At 37.9% G+C, this 16,551-nt stretch overlaps 1 protein-coding gene across 4 annotated transcripts in view; it reads right to left on the reverse strand.

The window, feature by feature from the left end:
• The window catches only part of SCAF4 (SR-related CTD associated factor 4), a 61,011-nt gene that overhangs the window by 12,870 nt on the left and 31,590 nt on the right, over window positions 1-16,551 (reverse strand). For 3 of the 4 annotated variants that reach the window (XM_030329381.1, XM_030329380.1, XM_030329383.1), the window contains exons 8-19: window positions 14,074-14,258; window positions 13,318-13,426; window positions 11,300-11,464; window positions 10,698-10,783; window positions 9,806-9,996; window positions 8,079-8,179; window positions 7,522-7,635; window positions 6,618-6,774; window positions 5,020-5,177; window positions 2,914-3,079; window positions 2,740-2,826; window positions 2,394-2,585 (exon numbers count right to left, since the gene is read on the reverse strand). In XM_030329381.1, coding sequence (XP_030185241.1) covers window positions 2,394-2,585; window positions 2,740-2,826; window positions 2,914-3,079; window positions 5,020-5,177; window positions 6,618-6,774; window positions 7,522-7,635; window positions 8,079-8,179; window positions 9,806-9,996; window positions 10,698-10,783; window positions 11,300-11,464; window positions 13,318-13,426; window positions 14,074-14,258 — 1,711 coding nt within the window. The remainder of the gene's footprint in view (window positions 1-2,393; window positions 2,586-2,739; window positions 2,827-2,913; window positions 3,080-5,019; window positions 5,178-6,617; window positions 6,775-7,521; window positions 7,636-8,078; window positions 8,180-9,805; window positions 9,997-10,697; window positions 10,784-11,299; window positions 11,465-13,317; window positions 13,427-14,073; window positions 14,259-16,551) is intronic. The other variant, XM_030329384.1, reaches the window with a different exon arrangement.

A 16,551-nucleotide genomic window follows, 5' to 3' on the forward strand; every position in this document is an offset into this window, starting at 1 on the left:
GGCTTAAAGGTTTCTGGTACAGCATAGCATTTCTTTTTATTATCATAAGAGAAAACATTAGAGCACCAAGAGGAAACTTGAAACCATCTTAGTTCTAATATTCTGTGAACCTGGTTAACAGCAACAACATCCCACCCTGATCAGCCATCCTTCAGTGCTGCAATACTGCATGTGATTATTGCATTCCTTTATCAAAATGATGCAACTATGATTACTCTTTTGGATAAATCCTCCTTTATTTGCCCACGCATTAAGGTCTCCTTTCTCTAAAAGGTCAAAATCTACGGGATATTCTTTTCAAGATTTCTAGTTGAAGGGACACAAAAAGTCTTTCTTTCTTGACTGGAACTAAACAACTGCATTTTACTTGAAAGTACTCATTGTAACAGAAGTTTTCACTTTTATGTTATGTCACATTTTAGTCTTTCCAGATTTGGAACAGCCTTTAATTTCTAAGTTTTGTTATGAAAGTTATAGACAAAGAAGTGAAGTATAAACAGCCCAGCACTGAAAACCATCTATCTATCTACTTATTCAAGTAACAAATGTCCCTCTCTCATGGAGTTTTCATTCTAGTATGTATCTGGGAGAGGGAAGGAGGGAAAGACACACACAGTTATGCCAGGTAATGATAAATGCTAAGTGCTTAGCTTACTAAGTTTGCTTTTCAAGCTCACCAACTTTTGATCTGTGCTTTATTTTGTTTCACATGTTGGATGCAGAGTTTAAATTATGCACTTCAGTTGTAAAATAAAGGGCAGAGGCGTCAAGACCTAAATGTTAAATCAGAAGCAGGCTACTTATTCTTTACGTTTGTTTGAAAGTAGTGGTTATTAAACTCTTAGGGATGAAGAAATCGTTCATTCAGTGAGTTTACTAAGACCAGAAAAAAAAAAGCACAAATGCATGCCATTTTGTAGATACTCTCAGGTGGCCTAATATCCATGGGATGCTAGACTAGGAATTTTCACTACAAAGAGAATTTATAATCACGGGTGTTGGTGTGATGTGGAGAAAAGGGTTTGATCAGAAAAGTCTAGCCAACTCAGATTCTGTGATTCTTATGTAACCATCTTACTGCAAATATGAAAAAACAAAATGCGTAACAAAACTGATATCCAAAGACGTTAAGGTCTCCTGGATCCTAGAACAATGTTCCTCTACTATATGATTTTCATTATAGTGTAGACCCCTTAAGCAACTTCCTCATTAAACAAACTATTTTCCATCATTATGATAACTATTGCTACATTACTGGTGACAAATTTTAATCCCTAATCCTCTTTCACCATTACCCAGTCTGCGTACTAAAGGAAATAAAAATCAAGTTTATTATCGGACTAAGCTCAGTCTCAGAGAGGGCAGAAGACAGCATGCCATTTAAAAACAAATTGATTTTTATTATAAATATAGTATATGCACAAAGTAAAAATTTCCAACAGCACTGAAAGGTTTAAGTGAAAAGTAGAAGTCCTACATCACAAACTAATGTCCTATAGTCCTAATGTCCCATAGTCCTACATCTCAGAGGCAACTATGTGCTCTCTCCTAAAAAAAAAAATCTAAGATTATGAAAGCACATATGTACATATACATATACCTCTGAAAAATACAATGGGCTCACAGGACTAGAATGTTATAATACTAAGGATTATACCTTAGTATAATCTAACTACCCATTAGGAGAATCAAGTGTTAATTATACTTGGCAAAACCACTTCAAAATACAGGAATTTATTAATGTAATAGATTAATAACTATAACAAGTGTATAAAATATAACAAGTGTATATAAAATAATCATTTATAATTCAAGCAAAGGTAAAGCCTCTTAAAGACGTAAATAATCTAAATCACACTTCCCTTGATCGTGGCAGTAAAATTGTGGGTAAAAAGTCCAACAGATAAAACTAGCAGGAGAAAACTGAGGGGTCAATGAGAAAGCATTACCCTAGGCTGTACAAATGTCATTCAGACAATAAAGCCATTTTATTACATGTACCTAAGAGAAGTTCTCTGCTAGCCAACAGAGAATGCTACCACAGCCCAGAGTTTTAGAAAAATTGGTCCAGACAGGAAAAAATTCTGTTGTCAAAGAAATCCTATCTCTTTATAAAGCTGAATGTCTGGGGTTGTATCAGTCATGGACTCTGCACCAATTCCTTCTCTCAGAGATTAATCACTTTCCTATACCAAATTAAGATGTACAAATCCACACTTTTATTCAGGACGAACATGATTTCATCTTTGAGGCTGTCTCTGGGGCTACTCTTGGTAAAGACCAAGTGCACATATTTAAGAGGAAGATCTTCCTCAAAGAAATTAGCATTGTTCTTTAAAAAAACCTAACTTGGGTGGGGAAAAAAAAACTAATGATAAAAAAAATCAACTTACCAAGAAGTGAAACAGGCTGCGTTACAGGAGGGGTGGGCAGATTCGTGGGTGCAGCAGGTGGCACAGCAGAGCCATACATTTTCACACTGTCACCAGACTCGGCGTTTCCTCTAGCCCCAGACACCACTGTTGGAATGGGATTTCCAATAGATAAGTCTTTTGTAGTGTCTTCATTTATACCAGCGATAGTAGCTAAGGAATATAATTACATCAACATGTGAAGCTGAATAATTATCTCCCCAATCAACATTCTTTTGCCACACTCTAGACCCTGTTACTGGTCCACTCTCCCCTCCTACTCCCAACTCCAAGAGGACTAGTGAACACAAAAGAAAAACATGCTTACAGTTTGGGATGCTTATTGGTGGAGTGTGAGGAGGAGGAATGGATACTGGTGGAGTTATAGGAGGTGGGGGTCCAGGAGGAAGAAAACCTACAATAAGAAAAATAATGTCAACTTATGTTGTGCCAACTAATCTTGGGCTCTAAAAAGAATGTCTTCTTGAACAACTCACGGTACCTGGTGGCAGATGCATCGGATTAAATCCTGGGCGCAAAAATGGTGGAGGAGGAGGTGGAGGAGGAACACCAGGACCAAAACCCGGAGGAGGAATGCCCAAGGGAGGCGTGAAAGTGGGTGGCTGGAGAGCACCAACTACAGGAGGACCCGGCTGATGTGGTGGGACCTAAAGACAAAGGAAGAATAATGAAGCCACATATCTAGCCACCCTCCCATCCATACAGTAAGTTGAGATGAAGATCTTGTTGAAAAAGGTATTTCGAAATTTGTGATTATGTGAGTAAATTTGTCTAGTAACAGGTGGTAATTAGTACCTACTCTAAATGACAGTCATCACATTTCTGTTCTCTATGACAGCAAATTCACATTGCATCTCACAAGCATCTACTGGTGTTCTGACAGAATATCCTATATGTTAAAAAATGTTCCGTGGTCAGGTTAGTAAATTTGATAACCACAACTCTAAGAAAAGCTACCTGGCAATTTACAGTGATTAAAATCACAGGTCCTGGGGTGAAACTGCCCGCCCCTTTCCCATTTTTAACTAGCTTTGTGACCTTGAGTAAGCTATTTACAATCTCTAGACCTCAGTTTACTAATCTGTAAAATAAAAAAATGTCAACCTCACATAGTAATAGGGATTAAAGAGGGAATACGTGTTAAGTGCTAGTGTCTGTCACTTAATAAACACCCTACAAATGTTAGCTATTAAAAAAAAAAGTCTGAAAAATTTTAACAGATTAGTCAGGTTTAAGTGAGTGGTGATATATACATTGAATCTTATTTAGAACTTGTGCTGGAAGGGCCTGTCCAAAAGATCAAATAACGAGTCTGTCAATGTAGGGAATCTATTTATAAAATGTCACCACTAAGTATGTATGAGAGCATGTAATTTTCTCCTTACACTGGGAAAATCAAGAGGCTAGGTAACCCACTTTTGTGACAGCTCAGATTTATCTGATTCAGATTTAATGTGAGAAACTGAAAAAGGTACTGAAAACAAGAAAAACCTAACAGATCATAACACTGTGGGTCAAGGACTTAAAATTTTTACCAAACGGTTGTTCATTATTGAGCTCTTATTATGTAACAGGAAACATGCTGAGTATTTAACATTCACGATCTCATTTAATCCTCAAAACAGGGGCGCCTGGGTGGCGCAGTCGGTTAAGCCTCCGACTTCAGCCAGGTCACGATCTCGCGGTCCGTGAGTTCGAGCCCCGCGTCAGGCTCTGGGCTGACGGCTCAGAGCCTGGAGCCTGTTTCCGATTCTGTGTCTCCCTCTCTCTCTGCCCCTCCCCCGTTCATGCTCTGTCTCTCTCTGTCCCAAAAATAAATAAACGTTGAAAAAAAAAAATTAAAAAAAAATAAATAAAAAAAAAAAAATCCTCAAAACAACTCTGACCTAGGAAGAACACCGGAGCCAAAGCCAGGAAAGGGAACTTGTGCGTTTATAGATAGGAAACTGAAGCTTAGATTAGGTAGGTGATCTGCCCAATGTCACATTGCTGTGAATAAACAGTTGAGCTGAGATTCAAACTACATTCTGTCAGAATCCAGTTTGTCTCCTCCTACGTCATAAATGCACCCACTGACCACACAGCAGAGGTTTATGAATATACCTTTGTGTTAAATAGCACTCAATTTATTAAATAGCTCTCACTCATCCATTAAAAAACTTCATGATAGCACCGCCCAAACTGAAGATTAAGAGACTCTCTTTCTCTCAAAACAGCTGCTTGTTGGGTGGATATCCAAGTTCTCCCAGAACATAAACCCCCACCAAAGAATAAAGATTCAATAAAAGAAAACAAGGGGAAGCGGAATACAAGAAATGCCATCAGGTTTGCATCTCAAGTCTGAAACATTATAAAGACACTAAATAACCTAGACAGATGTAAGGCGGTATGAATTGATTTTACTGATGTTTATGAAAAAATGTGTTAGTTTATAAACAGTAGGTCTGACATACCAAAATACTATTAATATGCACATTTATGTGTTCACATCTTTGAACACTGACCTAGACATACATCTATAAAAAGATTTAGAAAAGTTTACCTTTCAGACACTTACAAGTTTAAATAACACCCCAAATGTTCTTACCTGTGGAGGTGGCACTGTTATAGGTGCGGGCACAGGAATAGGAGGGACAGGCACTGGTAAAGGTTTAGGTATAGGTGATACTGGTTCTGTATGTGAGGTTTCTGCCCCTCCATTTTGAGCAACTTCATTTTCATGCTTCTTGGGGATTCCTTTCCAATCTATGAGTTAAAGAAATTTAACAATAAAAATTGACAATTTTTTTATAACTTTAAATCTAGAATTTTTAAATGATTATATAAAAAAATCAGCAGTCTGATTTACTAAAGAAATGCTTATGCTAATCTTATATTATTTAAATGAATGAACAATAACATGCACGCAAAAGAATGCTTATTGTGTGTCAGCCACAGTTTGAAGCATTTTATATATATATTAATCCAATGAATTCTCATAACCATCTAGAAGTAGGTCCCATGATCATTCCCATTTTATAAGTGAGGAAAAGAATTTGGAAACTGAGGAAAACAAGGTCACATACTAACAAGTGGCAGACATGGGACTCAACATACACACATCTGGCTCCAAGGTCTATGTTCTTAACCATGATGGTGTGTTGTCTGGATTAAAGATCCCCGGAGGGAGGAGCAAGACTCTCTGCACCCTGACCAGAGCCTGTGCCAAAATGTTTGGCACACAGTAGACCCCTAATACCTATTGCGTGAACGGAAACCTAGCTCTACCTGCCCTTTTTAAAAGAAGTTTATTTGAGAGAGACAGAAGAGAGAGCAAGACAGAGAGCAAACAGGGGAGGGGCAGAAAGAGAATCTCAAGCAGGCTCCGCACTGTCATCACAGAAACCAGACTCGGGGGGCTGGAACTCACAAAAACCATAAGATCATGACCTGAGCCGAAGACAAGAGTCGGACACGTAACTGACTGTGCCACCCAGGAGTTCCAACCTAGCTCTCCCCTTAAGTGAAGGCATCACGCACTGTGGGGAAAGAAGTCAAGGTATGGGAATGGCTCAACATCGTTCCACCTCTTTTTGGCTCTCAAACCAACTCTGCTTGCTTGAAACTCCTTTAGTCGCTTATTTTATTTTGGCACACCACCCTGCACTCCTTGTCCAGCTATCTATCAGTCTCCAGGTCATGCCCTCACATGCTGCTATTTTCCCCACTGTAATCCTACTGTCAATCTGGATTTTTAATATTCATGCCACAGGTAACTACCTTCTTGCCTTACATGTTTACTTTCAATTGTTTCTCTGGACATTTAAATGCTTTCAAAGAAATTATTATGAAACACTGGATGAAAACAATACCAGTAATGTTCAGTTTAAGACTCATTTGGATCTGCTAGGTTTTTCACAGCGAAAAATTCTATTTAAGATCTACTTAATACGGAAATTAATGATTAACTCCACAATCAGTATTATTTCACTTATGTCTGAATCTATCCCACTAAATATAAGTTGCATTAAGGGCAAAGACCACATCTGTCTTATTCACCATGGTTTCCTCAATTTTTAATGGAGAGAATGGCACATAGTGGGTACTTGAAAAATCTCAAAAATCCCTACAACAAAGAATAAACATTTTTCATATGCATTATCAAGAAAACAGATGAATTTTAAAAGAAATTAAATACTGCGTCACCTGGATTAAGTGTATCACTGTCCAACATTCCTCCTTCACAAAAACTCTCCAGTTCTTCAGGCTTGACTTTGTCCCATGGAATATAAGTAACTCCCAGTTCTACATCCCAATACTGCTTATAATCTGCCTTTATTCCTTTGTTTAAAGCCCAGGCAATCTATATCACCATTAGTTAAAATACAAAAAGAAAGCACAGGAAAGAAATGTCAGTTTTGAGAATTAACCGTTCCTCACATTTCTAATCACTCAGATTTGGGCAACAAGGGAGCAATCTGACCTATCCCTGGATCTCCCTTTGATGCTAGTTAATTGGTTAACCTTTTCTCCTACTTTGTCCTGGTGGAAATTTAACTGGCATCACCTCCTTATCCACTCCTCCAACCATTCACTCCCCAATCTACTGACATAAAACATAAAAGAGAAAAGGAAAATAATGTTTATTGGGGAAAGGCTGAGGTTTCCTGCATAGCCCAGCATACTGGGGACCACTTTCCAAAGTCTTGGGTACTTTGAAATTATTTAAGATTAGACAAAATCCTTTTGCACCACAATCATCCAAGGGTACATAACTGAGGAAATGCTGACTCTGGCCCCTTAGGGGAAGAATATCAATGTACCTATTATCTTTATCTCTGTTGAACATTTTCGTTTATTCTAAGAATGAGATGGCAAACTTTAAAAATAAAATGTGTAAAATCCAAAAAAAACTTGCAAATAAACATTTAACATTTTAAATTAAATTAAGTTAAACTAAGATTTTAAACTTTATGTTAACTTTTAGGAGATACAACCTCTTAAATAGATATACATGAAATGCCTTAGTGTCCAAAATAAGTTTTTAAAAAGCCAAGTAATATTCTGTGTTAAGTTTTTAAAAAATGAATTACAAGGGATAAAAATGTACCTTTATGGATTTCTGGTTCACTTTATAGTTTCCGCGGCTCAGTTTCTGCAGGGCGCGATAAGCATCTTGCCTATGAACCATAACAATATAGGCACAACCTCTGGGAGGTATCATCTGCTCCGAAACATTTTAATATTATAAAATATAATAAAATCAAAGAGCAACAAGAGAAAATAAATACTAAATAACTAGTTCCAACAACCCCAACTCCCCTGCCCATTACCTACCCACAAAGCCAGGATTCTATAATCTGAGATTAACTTGTTATAAATTGGCAAATTCAAGTTTGGTCTCAACTATCGACTTTTAATGAACCTATGCTTCTCCAAGTTTTATTAACACAGATTTTTCTAGAGAAAGGTTTTAAATTAAACTTGGTTGTCCAAGAAATGTGGTTAAATAAATGAGAGGATGCTAAACAGGGACTCAACACTTATACTCTAGCCACATCTACTACAAAGCTGGGCAAATTTTAACTTGGGCCTCAAGTCCTTAATTTTATAAAATGGCATTAATCACACCCATCCACTGTCACTACATTAAACATAAACACTCACATTAATTGATTCAATTGGACCAAACTCTTCTAAGAGACTTGCAACATCTTGCTGAGTAGTCCGTTTGTCCAGCTGTCCCACCCAGAGTGTAGTGCTACAAACTTGAAATAAAATTATAATCATAAAAATATATACATTTGATAATGGGCAGCACTGTACTTTTCTACAGTGAAAAAAATCATTATAGAAAAAATGCACAAGTTACAGGATACCATAAGGCTAAGTAGCAAATCCTATATACATCTAAAAAAACTCTAGAGGGGCGCCTGGGTGGCGCAGTCGGTTAAGCGTCCGACTTCAGCCAGGTCACGATCTCGCGGTCCGTGAGTTCGAGCCCCGCGTCGGGCTCTGGGCTGATGGCTCAGAGCCTGGAGCCTGTTTCCGATTCTGTGTCTCCCTCTCTCTCTGCCCCTCCCCCGTTCATGCTCTGTCTCTCTCTGTCCCAAAAATAAATAAACGTTGAAAAAAAAAATTTTTTTTAAAATAAAAAAATTAAAAAAATAAATAAATAAATAAAAAAACTCTAGAAAATTGTGGTAGTACTTCCAGAAATGGGAGTAGGATGGTGAATAACATAAGAGTTGAAAAATTCTGTCCCTTTTGTGGACAGATCTAAAGATTTCATCTATGAAAACAGGCCAGAGACACAATAACCTGCCCAAGGCCATGAGAAGACCCGATCCCAGCTCTCTTGATCAACAACCAGTCTAGTGCTTCTGTCCACTGCTACAGTTGTCCCTTTCTGACCATCGAGTGTACACGATGGTTTTTCTCTTATGCTGTGTTCTACGTAATAAATCTTATAGAATCAGAAGTTTTACATATGCCCTATTTGTATTATAAATTAAAATTTCAATAATAACTGCAAACTTGTACCAAGAACGTGTCTAGGGGTGCCCAGGTGGCTCAGTCGGTTGAGCATCCGACTCTGACTCAGGTCATGATCTCAGTTTCTGAGTTCAGGCCCCATGTCGGGTTCTGTGCTGATAGCTTGGAGCCTGGAGCCTGTTTTGAATTCTGTGTCTCCCTCCCTCTACCCCTCCCATGCTCATGCTCTGTCTCTCCCTCTCTCTCTCAAAAATAAAGAAACATTAAAAAAATTTAAAAAAAAAATGTGTCTAGCATACTGTATTAAACATATTCTAAATACATAATGAAATTCAGGAGATAATATAGTCTGTAAAACTGTATCTTTATAAAAGAGGTTATTAGTTAATCTGGAAAAAAAGGAGAACCTTGCTATTATGTATAGGAGAGCTAGTTAACTGCTTTCTATTCCATACATTAAAAACATGCTATTATTTTTTTTTTAATTTTTTTTTTGTTTATTTATTTTTGAGACAGAGAGTGACAGAGCATGAACGGGGGAGGGTCAGAGAGAGGGAGACACAGAATCTGAAACAGGCTCCAGGCTCTAAGCAGTCAGCACAGAGCCCGACGCGGGGCTCGAACTCACGGACCGCGAGATCGTGACCTGAGCCGAAGTCGGACGCTCAACCGACAGAGCCACCCAGGCGCCCCAAAACATGCTATTATTTTATTCCTCATCACTATTAGTTTGGTTCACTCCTTATTTGCTGCTTTACAGCTGGCTTAACATATCAAAGCAAACTCAAGGGTATACACCAAAACACAAACAAGATATGACAAAATAGTATTTTGCTATCAGTTAGAAAACATTTTAAACCCAGGACACAAAAAAAAATAATGCAAGAAGTTTAATTTACCACTTGCAGTTTCTGGTTTGATTTGAGGAAGGCCTTTTTGTCGGCGTTCTCTTTCTTTTTCTCGATCTCGCCTTTCTTGGGACCGAGATCTAGGCGAATGTCGGCGTCGATCTCTGGACCGAGAACGAGAACGTCGATGACGGGACCTTCGTGATCTAGAGCCAGATCGAGATCGCCTTCTTTTTGGTGACCTAACATTTTCATGAGGGAGAGAATGAGTAGAACATGAGAAAAAAAAACAAAAAAGGTAAGCAGGTGTTAATCTGGAAAAAAAAAAATATACATATATATATATAAAACTAGATAGTTTAATGTTTGGATATGTAATAATTCAGTAGCAGGGAATTCATTTTAAACATTTTTAATATGTTGAAAGTTAGAAAGCATGCATATACTTAAAATGAGATAAATAAGGTTACTAGCATATAAAAGTATTTCTCATCTTCGATAATTTGGTACTAGACTGAATTACATACTGGTAGTGTTAGAAGCTGTCATCATTGGGATACACTTCTAGTATTGATATCTATCTTCTCAGTTAACTTCTTTTCTGCAGCAATTAAAAATGTTACCTGATTATAGTATTACTTATTATCTTCCCATTTTTGTCAGCTAATAAACTTGTGAAGGAACTGTGAATACATAATTCTTATTCTATGTATAGCTGTATGCAGCGATTACATCAACTCAAGGGGAAAAGCATGGGTGAGATGACCAACCTTAGTTGTTTTGTTTTTTTTTTATTACTGCCTCTGCCCCCATTCTACACATACAGACATACAAATATACCAAATGTTATTTTATTAACACTGCATATCTAAAAATAATCCAGTTTGATTTTAATTAGTCTCCTAAGACATACAGGATTGGAAAAACACTTTCTATCAATTACCTGGATGCTGACCTAGATCTTGACTTTCTGTTATCAGACATGTGTCGCTTAACCTCTTGGATACAAGGTTGTTCTACTTCCATTTCCTTTAAAAAACCAAAACCAAAAACAACCACCCATCATTAAATGAGAAAAGTGGAAATTGTAAAGGCAAGAAGACAAAATCTAAAAATTGCTAACTTACAAAATTTCTCTTGCCCTGAAACAGATTTATTCTGGTTACTTGACATCACATTACTAGTTTAATAATGACTGTCCATCAGCAGGGAAAAAATTTTATATGGTTTACAAGATTAGAAGAAACAAACACGTCTGGAAATTTGTATAAGTCATATACTGTTTTAATAAGCCATTGACTACAGCAGTAAACTAGGCAATGATTAAGTATTCTACATTCTATCTCGATCCTCACAGAATCCTATGGAAATTGGTATTACTATGTCCACTTTCCAGATGAAAAACTTTAGGCACAGAGAGGGTTAATATGTGCCCAATAAAGTCTTTCTCCACATTGAAAAATGAAGATAACAAGCAAACAGGCAGGAATCTGCACATAAGCTGAAGCAACCAAAAAGATCATCAATCTGAGAATACAGTTTTACCTGATGTGTCTTCTGTGTAAGTGGTTCATTTTGAGCCTGAAAAGAAGCTTGGAAAGGCTGCTGCACGGGTGGAGTTGGAGGAATCACAGACTGAGCCATGGGAGGAAATGGAGGTGTAGGAAGAAGGCCAAAACCTGGCATCTGTCCATTAGGAGGAAGTGGAACCTTTTGAATTTAAAGAAAGCATATGAGTAGATTTTAAATAACAGCTACCAAAAATAATTAAGAAAGTCCTTAGTTACTTGATATACAACTAAAATATCTTCGGGGTGCTTTGGTGGCTCAATTGGTTGCACGTTCGACTCTTGATGTCGGCTCAGGTCATGATCTCCTGGTTCGTGGGTTCATGGTTTCAAGCCCCGTGTCTGGCTCTGTGCTGACAATACAAAGCCTGCTTGTGATTCCCTCTCTCTCTGCCTCTCCCCAACTTGTGTGTGCACTTTCAAAATAAATAAACATTTAAAAAAAAAAACCTAAAACACCTTCAATAAATTTTCATCAAGGGAAAACTGTAGTGAGATGCAATGATTAACAATGTCCATAGGTATAATATTTACCTGAAGAACTGTTACATATCCAAGTATATAGGTCAAAAATCCTATAACTCATTTAAAAATTATAAAAAGGTTTGACTTTATAGATTTAAAGACGTGATTTCATTTATATGAGGAACAATAGTGACAGACTAAACTTAAAAATCAGAGAGGTACTGTATTGCAAACTATCTCCCTTCAACCTCAAAGGCAATTAATTAAGCCTTCTGGGAGGGGGAGTGGCTACAGCAATGATGTGTACAGGTTCACTTTTTAAAAATTTACTCCAAGGGATGTTTCAACTAACATGCCTACTTTTTGGGCTTAAAATATCATAATAATAATGCGAATAAGCCACAACGTAACATATTTCTGCATGTGCTGGTCCAATACCAACAAAATTAAAAGTATAATTGTAATTATCACAAAGAAGTATTCCTTCTAATTTAAATTTTCAGTAACTGTTAATTGGAACATTTGGAAATAAGTGCACCAGGTTTTCTTCAGATTTTAAATAGGCTTATAAAAAACTTCTCGGGGCGCCTGGGTGGCGCAGTCGGTTAAGCGTCCGACTTCAGCCAGGTCACGATCTCGCGGTCCGTGAGTTCGAGCCCCGCGTCGGGCTCTGGGCTGATGGCTCAGAGCCTGGAGCCTGCTTCCGATTCTGTGTCTCCCTCTCTCTCTGCCCCTCCCCCGTTCATGCTCTGTCTCTCTCTGTCCCAAAAATAAATAAATAAACGTTGAAAAAAAAAATTTAAAAAAAAAAAACAAAAAAAACTTCTCAAACCTCATTCATCTATAAGTCATCAAAATCATAGTATCATTTTCATATTACCGAATTATCGAATGGACCAAACACAATATACATAAGAAAATGAATATCCTCTGAAGAAATTTCTTAGAGCCCTTTCTAAATAAGGCTACAAAGTAGTATACAATTAAAAAAAATATACAGATTCTCTAGATTGGCTTTAGCCTGGATCCCGACACCTATAATTTAGCGGTGTAGTCAAGTTTAGGAAACTCTGAATAGAGGATTTACTAAAATAAACCCAATGAACAAATAAATCTCTACCTAACTTCTTCCAATTCTCCAGTGTGCTATGCTCCCTTGACTGCAGATTTCACACTACACTTCTGAATGTGAGAGCTGAAAACCCTCTAAAGCATCTTAACATTTACCCCAAAAAAGGTTCCTCACGAGGGAGAAGTGTACAACTAAGCAGGCTAACTCCCTGAAACAGAGCCATAATCTCGCCCTAAACGATTTTAACAAAAAATACTTACTATTAAAATATACAAGGATGTAGTATTTAGCATCCCTGTTTTAATTAAAGTTTTAAAAAAATAACTCAATTACATGCTCATCGGCTTTGACTGCAGCTGCAGTACTACGAAGCCAAACACACAGCTGAACAGTGGTCTGTGAAACACAATCCATATGCTCTAATGAACAGATCTTCGCTTATTAAAACTCAGCTGTACCTGATGGTGCACTGGATCCTGCTGTATTGTCATCATTCGAGGCTGAAACTGATCCATGTTTTGATGTTGTGTGTATGCTGGCTGCTGCATGCCATCTCCAGGAAACCCACTAAAAAAAGATGAGTCATCTTTTATCCGTTCAAAAACACGTAAGATTCTTAGCCACATTTATGCTACAGAGACATTACGAATGTTGCTCAGGGGTCATCAATAATCAACATCTTACCGAATCAGGTACTTGCCCACATTAATTTATATACTCAGCATTATTCCCAACATAAAAGCCATTTTTAACTGTAAATCTGATAGGATCTCCTCCCAAGAGAAAACCCAAAATATAATTTTAAAAAACTATATGAAAAATGATTTTGTTACTAAAGTTATAGCTGACCCTTGAACAACATCACCTTTCACTGTGTGAGTCCACTTATTCACAGATTTTTTTGTCGACAGTGCAGTACCGTAAACATATTTTCCTTATGATTTTAACGTTGTCTTTTCTTTAGCTTACTTTATTGGAAGAACACAGTACGTAATACATACAACATACAAAATATGCGTTACTCAACTGTTCCTGTTACCGGTTAGGCTTCCGGTCAACAGTAGGCTATATAAGTTTTGGGGGAGGCAAAGTTCTACCATGGATTTTTGACTGTGCGTGGGTCATCACCTCAACACCACGCTGTGCAAGGGCCAACTCTACTTGCATCATGTTTCCCACTGTATCCCCTGTGGAACAGAAAAAAAGACACTTACAAGGGTGCCTGAGGAGGGGAAGCGGCAGGCGTGGCAGCCGGTGTGGCAGCAGCAGGTGCTGGTGCAACAGCCACAGCAGGTGCCGTGGCGGCGGCGGCAGCAGCGGCGGCAGCAGCAGCATCTTCTTTCTTTGATTCTTCCACAGCTTCTGGCTCATCATCATAATCAAATCTATCAAGAAGCTTCTGGAATATGGATGCCAATATTCCATTTTATTTTTTAATATTTTTGTTTATTTTCTAAAAATCAGCTCTATCCTCAACATGGGGCTTGAACTCCCAACCCTAAGATCAAGAGTCGCATGCTCTACTGGCTGAGCCAGCCAGGCGCCCTCCATATTCCGTTTTAAAATTGAGATTGGGATACACCGCACAGAAGACTTCATAAAAACAACAGATGTTTACTATCATCTATGATGCCACTGTGTTGTCATGTACAATCTCACGTTCCCACTGGCCCCTTAGGACCTTGGTTTACAGATAGTTTCCATACAAATCCCATCTGAAAAAGACAATTTTTCATTCTGCTTTTCTTCCTCAACTTAAATGCAGTGTTTTCTTTGGATTATTTTCTATATGCTTATTTTATAGTTAACTTAGCACTATGAATATTTTATTAAAATATTCTCTTTCACAGACCAAAAACTTTTGGAACTTGGCACACATGAAAATGGGCGTACAGGGGCACCTGGGTGGCTCAGTCGGTTAAGTGTCCCCTTGATTTTGGCTCAGGTCATGATATCACCATTCGTGAGATCGAGCCCTGTGTCAGTGCAAAGCCTGCTTGGGATTATCTCTCTCCCTCTCTCTCTCTCTGCCCCTCCCCAACCTGTATGTGCTCTCTCAATATAAATAAACTTAGAAAAAAAAAAAAGAAAGAAAAAATGGGTGTACGTTTTCAATTAACTGTAAAATGTACCAAGACTGTCTTATCAAATGACTGTAAATGCCTATAAAAAATGTCCATGTACTGCTTGCATAAGAACATACTAATATGACAAAGAAAAAAAGAGAATGGTATAGACAGGGCCATGAAGAACTTACTACCTAGGCACTAGCTTCTTCCTTAAAACTTCACAGCACATATCAGATTACCAGAAACATTAAAAAAAGAAGAAAGGTAAGAACCCCAGCACTTCACAAGATCATGTCTAGAAGAAGAGGCATTTAAAAATAAGATTACGAGGACATCTGGGTGGCTTAGTCAGTTAAGCATACAACTCTTGATTTCGGCTCAGGACATGATCTCAGGATTCATGAGACTGAGCCAGCATCGGGCTCAGCATTGACAATGCAGAGCCTGCCTGGGTTTCTCTCTTCCTCTTTCAAAACAAATGAATAAACATTAAAAAAAAAAAAAATGATTACATCCGTTCAGAAAGGAAGGAAGGTAACACCACAAACACCTACTACTAATTCTATTACTATCTACTGTGTCTTACTATCTACATGATACTTCATGACATCACAAGAAGCCTGCAATGTAGACATAATTTAGGTACAGCTTCTTCTTTTTATAGACAAGGAATCTAAGGTATAGGGGATTAAGAATCATTACTAAGATTGCACAGTCAGCGAATGGAAGAACTGGGATGTGGAACTGTTCTTTTGACTTCAAAGTTCTCAGTCTCTGGCATTCAACAAGTAGACTTCCCCTCAAGCTGTGTCCATTGTCATGGATTTTCAACTTCAAATTCTTAAATCTGAGTTGTTTCATGCCAGTTCTGCCTAAAAATAATGGTTCTACTTTATTGCACAACAGATTTCTAAATTAGGATGGGAAGTCCCCTTCTTGGACAATACTGTGTTTCTTTGTAATGCTAGGCCATGTCATTAAAAGTTCTTATTATATTGAGCAATCTAATTATGACCAGGACACTATGCTGTTTCACACACATTAGTATGTTTAACCCCCACAGCAATAGTAAAGCGTAGGTATTACCATCACTATTTTGCAGTGCTGCACACTGAATATTTAAGGGACTAAGTACCAAGACAGAGTCAGTATCAATAATAGGAATCAAAATTAAAACTAAGGTCTAAACTGTCTACGAAAAACAAAACCCATGGTCTTTGCCATTTATCACACACACAGATATGTTCTTTTCAAGTTTATTCAGAGAAAGAGAGAGTGAGCACATATGCTCGAGTGAGCAGGGAGAGGAGCAGAGACAGGGAGAGAAAGTCGCAAGCAGGCTCCTCGCTGTCAGCACGGAGCCCAACTCGGGACTTGATCTCACGAACCATGAGATCATGACTTGAGCCAAAACCATGAGCTGGATGCTTAGCACCCCTCACAGATAGATATGTTCTTTGAAGTTTTAAGATCTATACCTAATGCTTTGGAAGAAGATTTGAAGCAATTAAAAAATTAAACTGAAATCTATCCAAAAAGGCATTTTTTTGTTGCTTTTTAGGAAACTGAAGATCCATGAAGCACCTGAAATAAATCGTTCCCAGTCAAGCTGTTCTACTAGCT

The sequence above is a fragment of the Lynx canadensis genome, chromosome C2 (assembly GCF_007474595.2).
Source record: "Lynx canadensis isolate LIC74 chromosome C2, mLynCan4.pri.v2, whole genome shotgun sequence".
NCBI classification, from domain to species: domain Eukaryota; kingdom Metazoa; phylum Chordata; class Mammalia; order Carnivora; family Felidae; genus Lynx; species Lynx canadensis.